Genomic DNA, 20,737 nt, shown 5'->3' on the forward strand with positions numbered 1-20,737 from the left:
TGTTCCAAACCTGTAGGACTTTCTTCAGTGAAACACAGAAGTAGATGTAGAAGGCATCTTTCTTCCATACAATGAAAGTGTACATCTGAGGCTGAACATTCTAATTCTCCTTGTGTGCTCTACAGAAATAAGAAAGCCCATAATGTTTGAGACAACACGAGCACAAGTAAATAATTTTTCATTTTTGGGTGGACCATCCCTTTAAATGCATTGCACAAGCTTTCAGAAACTAGACTTTTGGAGAAGGAGAAAATCTCACTGTGAAAACATAAGAACTGGCATGTGCCTTCATATATATTCCAAAAAGAACCTGTGCATCACACACAAAGACAACCATTTCAGCGTAGCTCTTAGATGGCTGGTCAGGGTGTCCCCAGATGGCATACAATTCAGCCTCTGACGTCAACAGACTGAACCAGTTTGCATACTTGATTTTTATCCATTAACAGCTCTCCCGTGCCTCGAGCCTCTGTCCAATAAAACGGCAAATGCACACGAGCTGCAACTACGACGAGGATTTTAACACAATATGTACACACGTAATCCAGACAGAGGGTCCTGTACTCTGCAGCATAATTCGGTCGGGGTATTAACGTGCTGGAGGCCAGGCCACAGTTTGAAAGGCCATAAATGATGGCAGTGCTTCGAGTTAAGTTAATAACCAGCAGAACAAATGAACTGTAAAACTGCTAAGTGAATATCAGTGTTGGAGAAGCTTCTTTGAAACTGCAGCTTGCCAAACTATAAGCTACTCAATGTTTAAAGGAGTTAAACTACAATCAAGTAGTTAAAGTAGTTAGCTACATTACAAGTTACTTACAAAAATTGCGTCGAAGGTACTCTAGGGGACAATATCTTTATAACAAATGTACACAAAATACAACCAATAAAACTGCAAAACACTCTTTTATATAACGGAGTGTATATAGTCTAAAAGTGATGAACAGCAGCATTTAACTACGATAAATACTTTACAACAAAACAGACGATGCAGGGACTTCTGCGAGGGGACTTTAACGAATCTGTGAATCATTTATCTGTGAAAGGTTCAGCCAGACAAACTGATTCTCTAAAATGAATCTGATTTCCCAACATTACTTGAGAAAGTCAAGTTCAGGACAATTTTTAAGAGCGTGTTTGATTAGTTCAACAGCGCCCACCCACTTTTTCAGCTCAGCTGTCTTGGTTCCAGAAGTGTTTTTCCCATTTTTATTTCCATAGGGATTTCATAAAAGCGTTAAGCAATGAACCAAACCAACAGCTCTGAAATGAATCACAACATCACACAATTTGATTTAAAGCAAAGTATTTGAAAATCAGACAAAAGGCAAAGGTGTGACTGACAAGACTGTGTCCTTAATGGTTTTAATGAGGGAATGAACTGCAATCCCATGAAGCACTGCAAATGATGTAATGGAATTAAAAACTATGGAAATATAGAAAACTTGATTTATAAACAGTATATATAGAAATATATAGTATAGAAGTCTATAGCAATATATACAAATTGCTAAATACTGCAAATACATGAGTAGTCTGACAGTATAGGAAGACTGACTCGATTGCGTCACAGTGTGTCATGGGAGTGGACGGTCACTATTGGGCTCGTTTGTAGCGATTTTTCGATTGGTGGATCGTTTCCCTTCATGATCATGGGTAGTGTAGTTCTTCACCAAAAATACCTCCTTTAAACACACGCACACAATTGTGTTTAAAGGAGGCATTGGTATTTTTGGAGGTACATACATTACATACATACATACATACACAGAGTTGTTCTCAAAAGTTTGCATACCTCCGTGGGACAACAAGCACAATACTTGTTGACCCCTCTCTTTATGGTTGTGACCATAAAGCTCTATTTTGGTCTTGCCACTCCAAATTACAGTGTGCCAGAAGCTGTGAGGCATGTCAAGGTGTTGTCGGGCATATTGTAACCGGGCTTTTTTGTGGCATTGGCTTCTTTCTGGCAGCTGGACCATGCAGCTCATTTTTGTTCAAGTACCGTAGTATTGTGCTCCTTGAAACAACCACAACATCTTTTTCCAGAGCAGCCTGTATTTCTCCTGAGGTTACCTGTGGGTTTTTCTTTGTATCCCAAACAATTCTTCTGGCAGTTGTGGCCGAAATCTTTCTTGGTCTACCTGACCTTGGCATCAAGAGATCCCTGAATTTTCCACTTCTTATTAAGTGATTGAACAGTACTGACTGGCATTTTCAAGGCTTTGGACATCTTTTTATATCTTTTTCCATCTTTATAAAGTTCCATTACCTTGTTATGCAGGTCTTTTGACAGTTCTTTTCTGCTCCCCATGGCTCAGTATCTAGCCTGCTCAGTGTATCCACGTGAGAGCTAACAAACTCATTGACTATTTATACACAGACACTAACTGCAATTTAAAAAAAAAACACAGGTGTGGGAAATTAACCTTTAATTGCCATTTAACCTTGTGTGTCTGTAACAAGACCAAACATTCAAGGGTATGTAAACTTTTGATCAGGGCCATTTGGGTGATTTCTGTTACCATTATTATTTATAAAGGAGCCAAACAACTATGTGATAATAAATGGCTTCATTTGATCACTATCCTTAAATAAAAGACCTGCATGATCAGTCCTATTTTCAAAATCAACGCCAAAATGTCACAATTTCTGCCACGGTATGCAAACTTTTGAGCACAACTGTGTGTGTGTGTGTGTGTGTATATATATATATATATATATATATATATATATATATATATATATATATATATATATATATAAATAAATAAAGGTTCATCTATGGTGAAATTAAATGGGATTTTTACTTTCAGAACTAGATTGTTGCTCTCTACTGCCTCGGTTCGCTTTGCTGTAGAGCTGTATGTCCAATACAAGAGGTTTTGAAACACTACATCACTACTCACTGGAAAAGGTAGATTTTTTTTAAACACAGCTGAGGTACTGAAAAATTTAGTTGTTAATACTTTAAGTTATTGCCCACCACTGGTGTACTAGCTACAAAAACACAGCACCTCAAATTACATTTTGACACCCTCTATCTGCCAAATAACCCCCATACAGCCCGTGAAAACAGAGTCTTGACTCATCCGCTATCGCCGCGGCAGTATTTTAGTATTAACAAGCAGTGTTTACACACATTACTTGTGTTTTTGCATGCAAGTAATGGCTACCAGGGGGCTGAGCAGGGCATGACAAACCACTTGGCCATGTCCATATGGCCGAGCACACGAGCAGCATCAGCGCAGCCGGACATGAAAAGCAGGAACAGAGAAGTTTCATTTCTTGGAGAGGCCAACATCACTTGGGTGCCAGCGAGGCGTGACGGTCTGCTCCGTTTTGCTGACTTTACACAAGCTGGCTTGGGGCCCAAAAAAAAAAAAAGGAAATAACATTTGGAGTTCAGCACAGATAGTTCAAAGGCAATTGTGGTAGGCCGATTTAAATTCTGTGTCAAAAAAATTCCGCAAAATTACCTAATGACAGACACAAAAGGTCACTGTCTTTAATCATCCTTTCACTAAGTCAACTAACCATTATTTTAATAATAAAGAGTATTTAAACAATTATACTATAATTAAATGACCAGCCCAAATATAAAATGTTTCTACCTTTTATAAATACCTTAAAATGTACATATAAGGTATCAAAATAATGTATACACAATTCACTTTTCAAAAAGAAAATGTAGGTATTTTTAAAGTGAAAGTGGGAAAACAATTTAAAGTGGAAATAAGACAAAAAGTACTAATCTGTTGGGGTATATACTGTACATTGGAAGAATATTTATGCTCCTGACTGTCAAAGTGCTAAAAACCTTTAAACCTTTATAACCAATTAAATCTAATCAAATTAATTCATAGAACTTAAACCACATGAAAACAGAACAATTACTTTTCAACATACTATTACATTATTTTTATCAAATGAAGGTCTTGCAGATCCTCACAACACATTCCAAAACACAACATTGTAGTTACTTTTGTCAAATACAGTGCTGCACAATAAAATCACAGTACTAATGAAAGAATTGATGAACATTTTTATTCAGTACAACAGCACTCTTGCTTGTGAGATACTGCTTATATATATATATATATATATATATATTTATATATATATATTTATTAGCGCTAGCTCTGGAAAACATTGAGACCACTCCAAATGTTCAGTTTCTCTGGATTTACTATATGTATGTGTTTGAATAACATTTTTGTTTTATTTTATAAACTATTGACAACATATACATTATATATATATATATATATATATATATATATATATATATTACACACACACACACACAGTTGAAGTCAGATGTTTACATACACCTTAGCCAAATACATTTAAACTCAGTTTTTCACAATTGATATTTAATCGTAGAAAATATTCCCTGTCCATTCCATTGTTATTTTAAGAATGTGAAATGTCAGAATTATAGTAGATAGAATGATTTATTTCAGCTTTTATTTCTTTCATCACACTCCCCGTGGGTCAGAAATGTACATACACTTTATTAGTATTTGGTAGCATTGCCTTTAAATTGTTTAACTTGGGTCAAACATTTTGGGTAGCCTTCCACAAGCTTCTCACAATAAGTTGCTGGAATTTTGACCCATTCCTCCAGACAGAACTGGAGTAACTGAGTCAGGTTTGTAGGCCTCATTGCTCACACACGCTTTTCCAGTTCTGCCCACAAACTGACTGAGGGCAGGGCTTTGTGATGGCCACTCAAATACCTTGACTTTGTTGTCCTTAAGCCATTTTGCCACAGCTTGATTTATGCTTGGTGGATTTATGCTCTCCATTTGGAAGACCCATTTGCGACTGAGCTTTAATTTCCTGGCTGATGTCTTGAGATGTTGCTTTAATAAATCCACATAATTTTCCTTCCTCATGATGCCATCTATTTTGTGAAATGCACCAGTCCCTCCTGCAGCAAAGCACCCCCACAGCATGATGCTGTCACCCCCATGCTTCACGGTTGCAATTGTGTTCTTCGGCTTGCAATCCTCACCCTTTTTCATCCAAGCATAACAATGGTCATTATGGCCAAACAGTTCAATTATTGTTTCATCAGACCAGAGGACATTTCTACAAAAAGTAAGATCTTTGTCCCCATGTGCACTTGCAAACTGTAGTCTGGCTTTTCCATGGCAGTTTTGGAGCAGTGGCTTCTTCCTTGCTGAGCAGCCTTTCAGGTTATTTTAATATAGGACTTGTTTTACTGTGGATATAGATACTTGTCTACCTGTTTCCTCCAGCATCTTCACAGAGTCCTTTGCTATTGTTCTGGGATTGATTTGCACTTTTCGCACCAAACTACGTTCATATCTAGGAGACAGAATGCATCTCCTTCCTGAGCAGTATGATGGCTGAGTGGTCCCATGGTGTTTATACTTGCATACTATTGTTTGTACAGATGAACGTGGTACCTTCAGGTATTTGGAAATTGCTCCCAAGGATGAACCACACTTGTGGAGGTCCACAATTTTTTTTTCCTGAGGTCTTGGCTGATTTCTTTTGATTTTCCCATGATGTCAAGCAACGGAGGCACTGAGTTTTAAGGTTGGCCTTAAAATACATCCACAGGTACACCTCCAATTGACTCCAATTAGCTAATTAGACTATCAGAAGCTAATTGGCCAATTGCCTAAATGCTTGAGATCATTTTCTGGAATTTTCAAAGCTGCTTAAAGGCACAGTTAACTTAGTGTATGTAAACATCTGACCCACTGGAATTGTGATAGTCTGTCTGTAAACAATTTACTCGAGTCATGCACAAAGTAGATGTCCTAAACGACTTGTCAAAACTATAGTTTGCCAACATGAAATCTGTGCAGTCATTAAAAAAAAGTTTTAATGACTTCAACCTAAGTGTATATAAACTTCTGACTTATATATATATATATATATATATATATATATATATATATATATATATATATATATATATATATATATATAATTACTATTTATGTATTATTATTACTATTATTTATTAATACTAATTACATTTTACTATTTAGTAATATACTACTTTCGCAATTTCTTTAATTTCACGCTTCTGGTTAAACTGAGCTTTTATTTTGTCAGCAAGCAAAATGGACTTTTAGTTTGCATGTCTTGTTGTATGACGACAGCCTTCCGGCTAAGCAGTTCGCTATACGGCTTCATATGCTTATCAAACGGCTAAAGGCTGCGATTTAATTATATAAATACATATTCTGCATGTGCTGCGTGATTTACAGTAAATGAGTGCTTTGCTGTTTGCCATCTATTACACACACACACACACACACACACACACACACACACACACACACACAGAGAGTGCGTGCGATGATTATGATGAGGTACCAGTGAATGTACAGCCAGCTTTACAAATTATTTTGTGTAAAGTCCACATTATTCATTTCCATCTCAGCCTTTTGTGTTTAATCAACAAACTTGGGCACGTCATGATTTTACTGATTAACTGTACATTCATACATTTACTTTATCCCAAATGTGTCAAATTCCATATCATTTCGCGTTTTTTTCATTAATTCTGTTTTTATTACTGGATTTTGCGATTCCATCCGCGTTTTCTGAATCGTGGAAATCATAGGGCCCCAAGTTCACAACAAAAATCTAGACAATCATAACAGGATAACCTTCCACCCCATTTATACTTGGTGAAAATGTATCTAAGCTGTCTAAACACCATTTAAACACAAATATGTCGGTCTGACACAATACTCTATGTGGCCTGGGGCAAACCTGTAATGCAAACCCATCCAGCTAGTTTGTTAAACAATCCATTCCTTTATACGTCATTCATTGATCTTTCTTAAATACCTCATTGAGACACTATGTTCAAACAAAACAATTTAGATGATCAACATGTCATGCCAAGACTCAGAAATGCATTCCGTCACCTCTGCACAATGTACTAGGTATTGCAATGCAAATTAACAGCTTTGTTTAAACGTAATAAAACAATGCAATGTTCATGGCTGGACATTAACAAGCAGTCTAGAAAAGGATCACAACATCTGCCATTCATCTACAATCACATTAAGACAAACATCCATTTGTTCATTTTCACAAATGTATCACACTTTATCTTAAATGCATCATGGGTGTGTAAACTCTCTATGTAAACAAGATGTGTTATTGTGATATACTAGCTTAGCTTCGCAATACAACAATCAGTTGCTGTCACTGTTTGCATTGTTTTAAATGTTTGACATTTGCCATTTATCTTTGCATCTATATTTACTGCATTTCTGGATCCACCGTCACTCTGCAGTATTCGCAGATGAAAAAAATCGATTTAAGGATATTTTCTAATCAAATTACTCAAGCATTTTCTGTTCGTCCCAAAGCCAAAGCAACTTGCAGTACACTAACTGCAGGACCAGTCCCATTGGAGCAACCCCTGCCTTTCTCAAGGGAACTATGGTAACACTGTTCACTATGAAGCTAAAGTTCACAGATGCCTATTCCTTGGAAGTGACCCTACAACCTTCATGCTACCAACTCAGTGCTTTGACCACCTGATTACCACTATACTGTATCAAATGTATATGTCCAGATTGCTGATTTCACTGCTTTGATGGTGTGGAAAGGCATGATTGCTATCTTTTATGAAGCTCCTAAGGAATTTAAGCAATGCTTTGAAGGCTCTATTTGAACAGGTTAGCCTAACACAACATTGTGGGCCTACAAGCCAATTATTGACACAACGTTTGGATGCGAAACAAGTTAAACGCCTGTGTGAAGAGGGATGGAGCCCAATCAAAATCACCAAAAACTTCACAGTAAATCACCACAACCACAGTGAATTCAGTTCCACGCCACTGTCTCCCACTGGAGATTTGACAAAGGCCTTCAACAAGGGAAAACATAAATCACTAATTGCTTTAAACTAATCCAGGAAGAGACAATGGGGAAAATAATTTAGCACTTTGTTCCTTTTTGGGTACCACATACTATAGATTGACAGAGAACTATTTCTCAAGATGAGGATGTAATTTATTGAATGAGAATTTCCATCCATCCCACAGTGATGTGGTTTAACACCCAACCCAGACCATCATGGGTGGATGTCTATACTGCAACTCAACAAGACTTATATACACCAACAAAAGCTCTATTGCTGAAACAGACCCCACATTTCAAGGCCAAAGTACAGGTGCATCTCAATAAATTAGAATGTCGTGGAAAAGTTCATTTATTTCAGTAATTCAACTCAAATTGTGAAACTCGTTTATTAAATAAATTAAATGCACGCAGACTGAAGTAGTTTAAGTCTTTGGTTCTTTTAATTGTGATGATTTTGGCTCACATTTAACAAAAACCCACCAATTCACTATCTCAAAAAATTAGAATATGGTGACATGCCAATCAGCTAATCAACTCAAAACACCTGCAAAGGTTTCCTGAGCCTTCAAAATGGTTTCTCAGTTTGGTTCACTAGGCTACACAATCATGGGGAAGACTGCTGATCTGACAGTTGTCCAGAAGACAATCATTGACATCCTTCACAAGGAGGGTAAGCCACAAACATTCAAGCTGGCTGTTCACAGAGTGCTGTATCCAAGCATGTTAACAGAAAGTTGAGTGGAAGGAAAAAGTGTGGAAGAAAAAGATGCACAACCGAGAGAACCGCAGCCTTATGAGGATTGTCAAGCAAAATCGATTCAAGAATTTGGGTGAACTTCACAAGGAATGGACTGAGGCTGGGGTCAAGGCATCAAGAGCCACCACACACAGACGTGTCAAGGAATTTGGCTACAGTTGTCGTATTCCTCTTGTTAAACCACTCCTGAACCACAGACAACGTCAGAGGCATCTTACCTGGGCTAAGGAGAAGAAGAACTGGACTGTTGCCCAGTGGTCCAAAGTCCTCTTTTCAGATGAGAGCAAGTTTTGTATTTCATTTGGAAACCAAGGTCCTAGAGTCTGGAGGAAGGGTGGAGAAGCTCATAGCCCAAGTTGCTTGAAGTCCAGTGTTAAGTTTCCACAGTCTGTGATGATTTGGGGTGCAGTGTCATCTGCTGGTGTTGGTCCATTGTGTTTTTTGAAAACCAAAGTCACTGCACCCGTTTACCAAGACATTTTGGAGCACTTCATGCTTCCTTCTGCTGACCAGCTTTTTAAAGATGCTGATTTCATTTTCCAGCAGGATTTGGCACCTGCCCACACTGCCAAAAACACCAAAAGTTGGTTAAATGACCATGGTGTTAGTGTGCTTGACTGGCTAGCAAACTCACCAGACCTGAACCCCATAGAGAATCTATGGGGTATTGTCAAGAGGAAAATGAGAAACAAGAGACCACAAAATGCAGATGAGCTGAAGGCCACTGTCAAAGAAACCTGGGCTTCCATACCACCTCAGCAGTGCCACAAACTGATCACCTCCATGCCACGCCGAACTGAGGCAGTAATTAAAGCAAAAGGAGCCCCTACCAAGTATTGAGTACATATACAGTAAATGAACATACTTTCCAGAAGGCCAACAATTCACTAAAAAATGTTTTTTTTATTGGTCTTATGATGTATTCTAATTTTTTGAGATAGTGAATTGGTGGGTTTTTGTTAAATGTGAGCCAAAATCATCACAATTAAAAGAACCAAAGACTTAAACTACTTCAGTCTGTGTGCACTGAATTTATTTAATACACAAGTTTCACAATTTGAGTTGAATTACTGAAATAAATGAACTTTTCCACGACATTCTAATTTATTGAGATGCACCTGTATACTTTGGTTTTTCATGTGCCACTGTGTCTCATTCACAGTGTGGATGATGCAAATTTCGTTTTCAGCACAGTACATGCGGAAGTCCACATTTTTGCGCATTGTTGTCGAATGGGTCCATAAGCACTAGAGGTCAAAAGAGCATACTTTGAAAGGCTAAGCACTCGACCATGCACAATATGGAATGGCACATGGAAAAATTAAGTATACCCTAGCCTTTAACTAGCCACAATGTTTAGCACACTTAAACAGCAATCTCTAAAGCAGTTATATCTATTGATATACCAATATATCGACTATGCCAATTAAACAACTAACATATTTGGTGAGTAAATATTGGGTAAAATAAGTGTTTATTTTATTTCAGTAATTTTATATAAACTTCATTTGAATTATTATGTGGGACATCAACCACCTGGCACTCTAAATATGGACATCGGCCATCAGGGGCGCCATGAACAGTTCTAGGGGGGTTTGCAAGTCACGTTTACCGAATTCTTTCAGATAACTGAGCGATTATCTTTTAACTCTGGTAAATATTTTAAGTAATATTTTTAGCTAAATTAAATTCACTGGTATTATAAAGAATACAACAATAGGTTACTTGATTTTTTTTTTTATAAATGGAAACAAAACAGCTATATTATTTTTAATGTATTCACTTTTTTTTTTTTTTTTTTTACATTTTTGAATAAAAAAAAAAAATACAAATAAAATAAAATACTCCATACTAACAAATATTGTACATCTATAAATTTACAAATGTTCTTGATGTCAAAGTGACCATAAGATCTCTGAAATGAGAGGAGTGCCAAGTTGTTCAGTCTGAACAGCTTTAGTTAGTCTCCTAATAGTATTAGCAAGTCTAACTTGCTAAATTACATTTACACTGGGTCCAAAATACATTTTAAATATTATAAAACAAATTACACTATAGTTGATTTGTTGTGAAGAAATTAAATAAGTATTTTTTTTACTAGCTATGAAACTGCATTTCTCTTTATTTCCCTATGACAGTGATACCATGTAGCTTCCCCCCCCCTTGCATATCAGTGACAAACAACAGGTTTTTCATTGTGTCAAAGTGAAACTGCGCCACAAATTATTCTGTTCCTCACATATTCTTTTGGTGGTTTAAAGTGAGGAAAATAAAACGTGTCTGGAGTTCTGGACAAAAAACTGAACAGCTGAAGAACAAACATGACTTCATAAACTTAACTAACAAATAGGTCTTGATCAACTCTGACAGGGTGATCAGGACGCCAACGCGAAGCGGTCTGGTATCACCCTGAAGTGGTTTCTTTTGCGATAACAACTGGCTGACTGTACATTATCCAGCTTATTACACAGCTACTAACCAAATAAATAACTACATGGATATAAAATATTGATTTGTGTTGAAATTATGTGACAAGAAAGAAAATCGCTGAACACCTGAAATCCACCTCCGGTTTCCATTGGATTTCAATATCCCAGGCATATATAAAATGTATTTGTAAAAAAAGCAATCCAAAAAAATTCCAATGAGGTGATTTTGGGGGCCCCTTGAATCCGAGGCCCAAATGCCTGGAATACCCTGCAACCCCTGTAACAGCACCCCTGTCGACCATTAAAAAATCTGGTTGACCAGTTTGTGAAGTGGCATGCCAGGCACAATTTTTTTTTTTTATCCTATTAGTATTATTCAGTGGTGGAAAGAGTACTGATTTTACTAAAGTACTGCTACTGAAGAAATAATTCACCTGAGTACAAGTAGAAGTACTGAGAAATATTATGACTCTAAGTGTAAATAAGTAGTTTGCCAAAAAACTCAAGTACTCAAAGTAATTACGGTACAAGTTACTTTATGAAAATGTTTATAATGTATAGTACATACGCTTCCATTTTTAAAACACAGACATTTTTGTTTTTGAAAGAAATTGATGCTTCCTTTCACCAAGGATGCGTTAAATTGATAAAAAAAAAAAAAAAACTGCCAAAACCATTAATTGCAAATTATTATTATGGTTTGAAATAATTGTTTTAAATGGTATTTCTTCTATTTTTTCTTTACCTATGATGGCAAACATACTGTGTCACCTATTCCTTACAAAAGCATTCTAAAGTGCTAATTTGGTACTCATTATTTGGTCTTATTATTAAAACAATTGAAAACGGATGCCCTACCATGCGGAAATCATAACACAGTGGGTTTTTTCCCCACTTGCTGAGGTATTGAGTTCTTACAAGTTGCTTTACACTTGCAAGTCAAATTTTGGTTTTAAAAACAGGAAAAAAAAATAAAAAAAATAAAAAATAAAAAAAAGTCTCTTGAAATTCTATTTTCTCATAAAGTCTATTGTTTTAGAGAGATGAAGGCTATTCCATGCATTACTGTTTTGAAAAAAGAATCTCTAACCAGGATAGAGAGGGAAGTGGATGGTCCAGATGCACAACAAAAAGACAAGTAAATCACAGTCTCTAAACAGATTACTCACAGGTCCTAAACTAGCAGCTTCTAAATGCCAAAGACCTGCATTGCTGCAAGAGGATTCTTGGACAACCAGAAAATTAAGAATACATTTATTTAAATAGAAATAGCCATTTGTAACATCTAAAAGCAGAGGTGGGTAGTAACGTGCTACATTTACTCTTACATTTACTTGAGTAAATTGTGTGTGTAAAAGCAAGGTAAGTGGTGGCTCTAATGCTAACACGGGCTTTTCTGTGTAATGTGATGGTCATTTTCAGGGTGATTCTGTAACTGGGCTCTTATGACATCAGTTTTTAAGTGTACATTTTTAAATCTACAGCAATATATCAGTGTGCTTTGTCCCGCGACCAGTATGTCAGGAGCAGTATTTATGCATTTACCGTGCACATCTATCGCAGCTATTTCAGGCTGATTAACTGTATAAATCCATCTAAACATCCAAGTTAAGTGTAAATGCCTTTTGCTCTTCCGTTCACATGACTGACAACTGGAGTGCGAACAGACAGCATTTCTGCACGTGCACAGTGAGGTGCACGCATGAGAGATGTGCAGGCAGGGTTGGTGCCCTAAGCAGGCTGCGTACTCTGCATTTAGGTAGCGCAGATCTAAACTAAGATCTAAAAGCTATGAAATAGTGAAAGTAAAGCATGATCTTGCTTTGGTTTATATATCAGCATTATATATAATGTCCCTGTGGGACATTGTTCACATTTTTTTTACCGTAATAATTACTAGAAATGTTTCCAAACCTCTCTTCTTATTGACAAATTCATCCAGATCTGACAAGAGTCCTTAAAGGGATAGTTCAACCAAAAATCATTTACTCACCCTTATGCCAGATGTGTATGAATTTCTTTCATCTGCTGAACTAAAATTTTTAGAAGAATATTTCAAAAGTCAAAAGACATTTACAAAAAAGGCACTGTTTGCAGACATCGCTCAACACGAGTGCTGTATACTGGTAATATATGTCAATAATGCACGTGAGGGTTTATTTAAAACGCGCACGCAAATTCTTCATGTTCCCTATAATCTAATCGCGAGTGTCAATAATGCTCTTTGATTAATGGCATTAAGATGCCGTTATAGGAATACATTGACACGATTAATCTTTTATGCCGACATCACCCAGGGAAAGAGCCACAGGTGAGCCGAAATGGCCCACACTCCCTTCCATTTTTAAGCAGGCGTTAAGTGCTAATTCAGACAGACATGAAACAATAACTAAAGCTCTTGGGGTGTTCATGTGGGATTTCCACATATTATTAAAATAATCGAGCAGCATCACAACATCCCTTCTCGCATGCATTTTAATAGCAAGCTTATTCCTTCTAGAGTGATGTAAAGCTTTCTTCTTTTGTTTTTGGTGATTCACATTCTTCATGCATACGCCCCCTGCTGGGCTGGGAGATGAACTTCTAGCAAAAAATGACTTAAATATTGATCTGTTTCTCATCCACACCTATCATATCACTTCTGAAGATATGGATTTAACTACTGGAGTCATATAGATTACTTTTGTGATTCCTTTATGTGCTTTTTGGAGCATCAAAATTTTGGCACCCACGCATTTGCATTGTACTGACCTACAGAGCTGAAATATTCAAGAAAAAAAATCATAATTTGTGTTCTGCCGAAGAAAGGAAGTCATATACATCTCAGATGGCATGAGGGTGAGTATATGAGAATTTAAATTTTTGGGTGAACTATCACTTTAAAGTGATATTTAATAAAGTGATTTAATATTCTGTCATGTTGTTCCAAACCTGTGTGACCCTTTGTATTCTGTGGAACACAAAACATGTTAGACAGAATGTTAGGGACTGACAGTCTCGGTGTATATATATATATATATATATATATATATATATATAAAAAAAAAATTTAAAACACATTTCACTGAAAGTAAATGGTGACCAAGGCTAGCATTCTGTCTAAAATCTCCTTATTGTGTTGCATGGAAGAAAGTCATACGAGTTTGGAACATGATGGTGAATGATGACAGAATTTCCATGAATAATAATAATAATTTTGTAATATGAGCTAAATGTGTATTATGTAACGGAATGTAGGGAGTTAACGTCCACTATGTCATTTGTGAAAGTAACGAGTTACTATTTGAGTACTCTTTAAATTGGATACTTTCTTACTCAAGTAATGATTTATGTTAGCACTTTTACTTCTACTAGAGTAATTTATTATTGTTAATTTTTTTTTTTTTTTTTTTTTTTTTTTTTTTAAAGTAATTGTACTTTTACTTGAGTACAGTTTTTGGCTACTCTACTCACCTGTCTAAATGTCTCAAAATCATCTATAAAGTGCATAATGTGCATTGTGACTGAAACACATTGCCATTTCAGGTTTATTCTCATTCACATATGTCCACGTATTATGGCTAGATATGGAATGAGATTATTAAGCAAACTTAACTCCTACATGCCAACTGAATAAAATAAAGGCAAAAACAAACATTTCACACAGTGATTAGTTAGCGATATGATTGATTCAAACACTAAAAGTGGTTGTTCTGTATTTGTATTATTGTATTACAGTTGTAATAATAAAGTCTTAATTAGCATTATGGTTATTTAACATATTGAGATATTAAGTAAATTGTAGCATTTGGTTACATTATGTTTTGTGATTTCTCATACCTTCTTTATATAACATCCATCCCTTGAGCACTTTTGGCCTCTAGTGGGTGAGGCTTTTCAGACAGATAAACAGCGTCACAGGGCAAGGAAGTACAGTGCAGCACCGGGAGTAAGAGTGTTACCCGCTAGGACAGTTTGTTTTAAAGAGGGGTGAACGGTTATTAACACGGGAGTACAATACCGAACTGATGCGGATTGATAGAAGCGGAGAGCCCGTCTGTGCACCCGATGGTGCGAGGAACTGGACAGCAGGATAAAAATTATGTTCAGTGAAAAGATCACAATGTATGTAAATGGAACTACATCAGATATGATTCATAAAACTCGGGAACTCGTAGCGTGGGCATTTTTTATTTTTTTTTCTCCATATTTTTCATTTCTGGGATATTTTTGTTAAATTCGGTGGCATTTTTGCCCCAATTCCCCATTAATTTCCAACACTATTGGCATTGTATCTTTCTAAAGTATTTAAAAGTTTGTTTTAGACATATAGTAGCAAGTTAACAAGATATCCCCAAATATATGTCAGACTACATTGTGTTAATGTTTGACAGTTAAAACACTGCCTACCTTATAAACAAGTGAAGTTTGATCAATGGTTAAACGTGTTCAGATGGTTCCCTCGTACCTGAATGAACGGCTCCTTTCCAGAATAAAATGAAATATGCAGAACATCACAGTATTACAGTTCTTGTATAGTGACAGGACAAAGTCTTGAAGCTAGAGAAGAGAGGACACCGGCGGCAGTTTATGCAAGCTGCTTTGCTCTTGATGCTGTGCCCTGCAGGCTTCCGTCGTGCCGCGCACAGCGTGTTTTAGTTTATAAACAGATTTAGCGCTTACAGTGCACCCGGAAAGTATTCACAGCGCTTCAATTTTTCCGCATTTTGTTATGTTACAGCCTTATTCCAAAATTGATTAAATTCATTATTTTCCTCAAAATTCTACAAACAATACCCCATAATGACATCATGAAAGAAGTTAGTTTGAAATCTTTGCAAATTTATTAAAATAAAAAACGAAGGAATCACATAAGTATTCACAGCCTTTGCTCAATACGTTATTGAAGCACCTTTGGCACCAATTACAGCCTCAAGTCTTTTTGAGTATGATGCTACAAGCGTGGCACACCTATTTTTGGGCAGTTTCTCCCATTCTTCTTTGCAGGACCTCTTAAGCTCCATCAGGTTGGATGGGGAGCGTTGGTGCACCGCCATTTACAGATCTCTCCAGAGATGTTCAATCGGGTTCAAGTCTGGGCTCTGGCTGGGCCACTCAAGGACATTCAGAGTTGTCCCGGAGCCACACCTTTGTTATCTTGGCTGTGTGCTTAGGGTCGTTGTCCTGTTGGAAGATGAACCTTCGCCCCAGTCTGAGGTCCAGAGTGCTCTGGAGCAGGTTTTCATCAAGGATGTCTCTGTACATTGCTGCATTCATCTTTCCCTCGATCCTGACTAGTCTCCCAGTTCCTGCCGCTGAAAAACATGCCCACAGCATGATGCTGCCACCACCATGCTTCACTATAGGGATGGTATTGGCCAGGTGATGAGCGGTGCCTGGTTTCCTCCAGACATGACGCTTGCCATTCAGGCCAAAGAGTTCAATCTTTGTTTCTCATGGTCTGAGAGTCCTTCAGGTGCCTTTTGGCAAACTCCAGGCAGGCTGTCATGTGCCTTTTACTGAGGAGTGGCTTCCATCTGGCCACTCTACCATACAGGCCTAATTGTTGGAGTGCTGCAGAGATGGTTGTTCTTCTGGAAGGTTCTCCTCTCTCCACAGAGAAATGCTGGAGCTCTGTCAGAGTGAACATCAGGTTCGTGGTCACCTCCCTGACTAAGGCCCTTCTGCCCCGATCGCTCAGTTTGGCCGGGCGGCCAGCCCTAGGAAGAGTCCTGGTGGTTCCAAACTTCTTCCATTTACGGATGATGGAGGCCACTGTGCTCACTGGGACCTTCAATGCTGCAGAAAGTTTTCTGTACCCTTCCCCAGATCTGTGCCTCGATACAATCCTGTCTCGGAGGTCTACAGACAATTCCTTGGACTTCATGGCTTGGTTTGTGCTCTGACATGCACTGTTAACTGTGGGACCTTATATAGACAGGTGTGTGCCTTTCCAAATCATGTCCAATCAACTGAATTTACCACAGGTGGACTCCAATCAAGTTGTAGAAACATCTCAAGGATGATCAGTGGAAACAGGATGCACCGGAGCTCAATTTTGAGTGTCATGGCAAAGGCTGTGAATATTTATGTACGTGATTTTTTTTTTTTTTTTTATTGTTTTTTTTTATAAATTTGCAAAGATTTCAAACAAACTTTTCACGTTGTCATTATGGGGTATTGTTTGTAGAATTTTGAGGAAAATAATGAATTTAATCCATTTTGGAATAAGGCTGTAACAAAAATAACAAAATTTGGAAAAAGTGAAGCGCTGTGAATACTTTCCGGATGCACTGTATATCTTTCTACCCAAAAATTCAGAAATATTATGTAATTTTTTTGTACTTTGTAATTGTGGTGAAAAACAACTGCAGCAAAGTTGAATACCTCATTTTTAATCAACTCATGTAAAAGTACTACAATTTATTTATAAAGTAAAAAAATTGTGAAAAATGTACTCAAGTACTGTAATGAGAGTAGTTGTAATTCTTTACTTTCCACCTCTGCTATTATTTTAGTGTCTTGATCAGGACACACAAGGTTTACTTAGAGGAAAGCAAGTCTAAGACATTCAGCAACACAAAACACCCAATGGAACCAAATGGAAAATTAATTTGTGCTTCTCAAGGTGACTGCTACGACTAGATTTTATGCCAAGAGAGGGTCTGTACTGGGTTCTGGGGGGAATCCTCTCTGATCAACTGTGATAGATAATGACTACTTGATTGCAGAGCCCCACTTTACAAATTAAGTAAATTTTAAGTCCCGATCTGTATCTGATCTTGACACATGCCAATACCTAAACACAAATAGTCTGGGTCTATTAATGGAGTTAGTTTTCTCTCTAAAACAGATGTGGTACAGTTGTCAAAGTGTTATTCTGGCAAGCGAACAAGGAAATCCACGGAAACCTACCTTAGAAAAAATCCATCTGATAAGAATTATAATTATAGACCAGATCAGAGCTATTCCCATTGGACTTTGCGAAAACTGTGGATCATAGTCTCCGACTGAATTTGAGTGCAGGTGTTACAGTGTATGTCAGTATGTGGGTGTATGGATTTGCGTACGTGTGTTTGCCTGTGTGTGTGTAGATGGCTGGAGACCAGCTCAAGGCCCAGAAAAATGCAGAGCTTAGTGCAGCTGTCTTTGTACACACACACACACACACACACACACACACACACTTAAAATGAGCTACTCATGTTAACCCTAAATGTCTCTCTCTTTCTCTCCTTCCATTTCTCTGTCTCACTCTCTCTCACACACACAGCCGCCTAGCAACAGCCAACCAGACTGGCAGTATCACTGACGCACATGGTAGGAGGGGCTGGCAGGACGAGAGCATAAGAGTCATCATCTCAGCAGTGCAGAGAGCAGACTGTATGCTTTATTTTCTAAATAAAACACTGCCAACTTCTCTTCCACATCGCAATCAAAGATGTGTGCTTGTTTCATTGAGCATATTTATTTTTCATTTGCAGTTTTGTGACCTTAAGGATTAAGTACTTGTACAACAAGTCTATCTGGAGACAGATTTGTTATATCTAGTCAATATACAAGTTTTAAATGACAGCTTAGGCTGATGAAATTTTGGGTACGCATATTGAATAACAGTAGTTTAAAACAGGGACTGAAAACGGTTCAAGGAACAAATGGTTTTTTGCAGAAGGTTACTGAAAGCAGGATCAAAGTCCCTCTCAATTGTTCCAGAGTGAAAACATTACCTTTAAATGCTGATAGCCGGTTATAACCGGTTATTTTTGTTCTGATATTTTTTTCATGAAACCAAAGGGTTTATTACGGTGTTCAGAATTACACCATTTCATGTTGCCTGAAAAAATGAGTCTTGAGTGTGTGCTTTGATCTGAAGGAAACTGCTGCATCACACATTTCTTTGCCTAACTGAACAATGTGGATGGAGATATGATATACATATTTGATGCTGATAAGATTTTACAGAGAAGAACTGTACTTAAAATTAAATTATCCACACAGATTTTATTTATTATTAATTTGGTCCTTTTGTGATAATGTTTAGTTTCATAAGGCTTATTACAGCTAAAGAGTCAAAGCAATGAGTATGAGCTCCCTTCTGTTTTAACGAGATTTTGGTTATTAAATCAGTATAAAGTTGATTCAGGACTTTATTAGCTACAGAAAAATATAGTATGTGTATCTCTGTGGGTACAAGGTTTAAAACTAAAATAATTCAGCCCCCATCCAAATGGTATAAACATCTAATCAATTATTTTCACTTATTTGGGTGAGGAAAGTCGCTTATTTTGAGCTTGCTTTTCCAGATCAGTTTGCTTGATACTCTTGTGAGATCTGGTAAAACATCAACTGGTATTACCTACCCTTAGCACAGAGTACTGTCATTTAAAAAAGAATGTTATTAACAGTTTTTATTTTGTTCTAACCGGTTACCAATTGGAAAGGAGTCTGCGGAACATCGGAACCGGAATGAAAAAATACTGTTTCTGCTCAGAACGAAGCATTTCGGTTTTAGTCCTTGGTTTAGTATATATTGTTTGCTTATATTACGTGGTAGCATTTTGATCCTTTGACCATTTCAGCTTGCAAAATTACTCACACAACTAGATGTACTGTATATATTGTGTATTGTATATACGTATTTATATATTTTCTCAAGTCGCCAGGGTGTTGCTAAGGTGTTTTGAGTGTTTTAAGTGCACTGCAACACAGTTGTTTTGGTGTTCTGGATGGTTACTAGTGCATTACTAGGGTGTTCTCTGTGGATGTTCTATGGTCGCTTACTGGCCCGAGGCAAAAAAGTCAATCCCCAAGTCTCTATGAAATTCTGGTCCCTAGACATTACTCAATCAGTAACAAGTCTATCAGTGATTCTCACAAAATCTGTCAAGAAAATATCCTGGTCATATTTAATACAAAATCAATAATTAATAAAATATGACATTATTTTTTGCATAAAAAAAATTAAGCTAACATTTAGGACCATTAAGACCTTTTGCATTGTGACATTATTTTCAGGACACCCAATTCCCCCAAAAGTGAAAATTCTCTCATCATTTACTCACCCCCATCCCATGCCAGATGTCCGTGACTTACTTTCTTCTGCAGAACACAAAGATTTTAAGAATATTTCAGCTCTGTAGGTCCATACAATATATTCAATACAACACATTCTTCATACAAATTGCCACCTACAGTGCAGGGAGGAGAATTTTTAGGAAAAAAAGGACTTAAATATTGATCTGTCTTTCGACCACACCTATCACCTCACTACTTAACCACTGGAGTCTTATGGATTACTTTTATGCTGCCTTTGAGCTTTTTGGAGCTTCAGAATTTTGGTACCCATTCACTTGAATTGTTTGGACCTACAGAGCTGAAATATTCTTCTTAAAATCTTCCTTTGTGTTCAATTGAAGAATTAAAGTCATAAGGTGGGATCCATCCAACTATTTTTAAGCGCATTTTGAAAGTGCACATAAGAAATCCTGAATGGAAACGCTTGATATGCGAATAAACTTTCTAAATTTGATTAAAATTGAATGCGCTAGGAGGAGGTGGATTTTCTAGAGTTTTGCATTAGTTAAAATGCACATTCAGGAGATGGAAACACTTTATTCCCAAAACAATGACGTGCTTTGACCATTCGTGCATGTGTGTGTGATAGCTTGATGTGACTAGCTCACCGAAAGGTCCGACCTTG

At 37.1% G+C, this 20,737-nt stretch overlaps 1 protein-coding gene across 9 annotated transcripts in view; it reads right to left on the reverse strand.

Moving 5' to 3' along the window:
* Window positions 1-20,737, reverse strand: part of LOC127434350 (high affinity cAMP-specific 3',5'-cyclic phosphodiesterase 7A-like) — a 67,004-nt gene that overhangs the window by 20,002 nt on the left and 26,265 nt on the right. Inside the window, exon 1 of one of the 9 annotated variants that reach the window (XM_051687030.1) lies at window positions 20,100-20,120. The exons of 7 other annotated variants lie outside the window; for them this stretch is intronic. In XM_051687030.1, coding sequence (XP_051542990.1) covers window positions 20,100-20,105 — 6 coding nt within the window. In that variant the 5' untranslated portion in view covers window positions 20,106-20,120. Of the gene's footprint in view, window positions 1-17,952; window positions 18,028-20,099; window positions 20,121-20,737 lie in introns of those variants that run through there. One more of the 9 variants, XM_051687028.1, reaches the window with a different exon arrangement.

Source organism: Myxocyprinus asiaticus, chromosome 44 (genome assembly GCF_019703515.2).
Source record: "Myxocyprinus asiaticus isolate MX2 ecotype Aquarium Trade chromosome 44, UBuf_Myxa_2, whole genome shotgun sequence".
Classification (NCBI taxonomy): Eukaryota; Metazoa; Chordata; class Actinopteri; order Cypriniformes; family Catostomidae; genus Myxocyprinus; species Myxocyprinus asiaticus.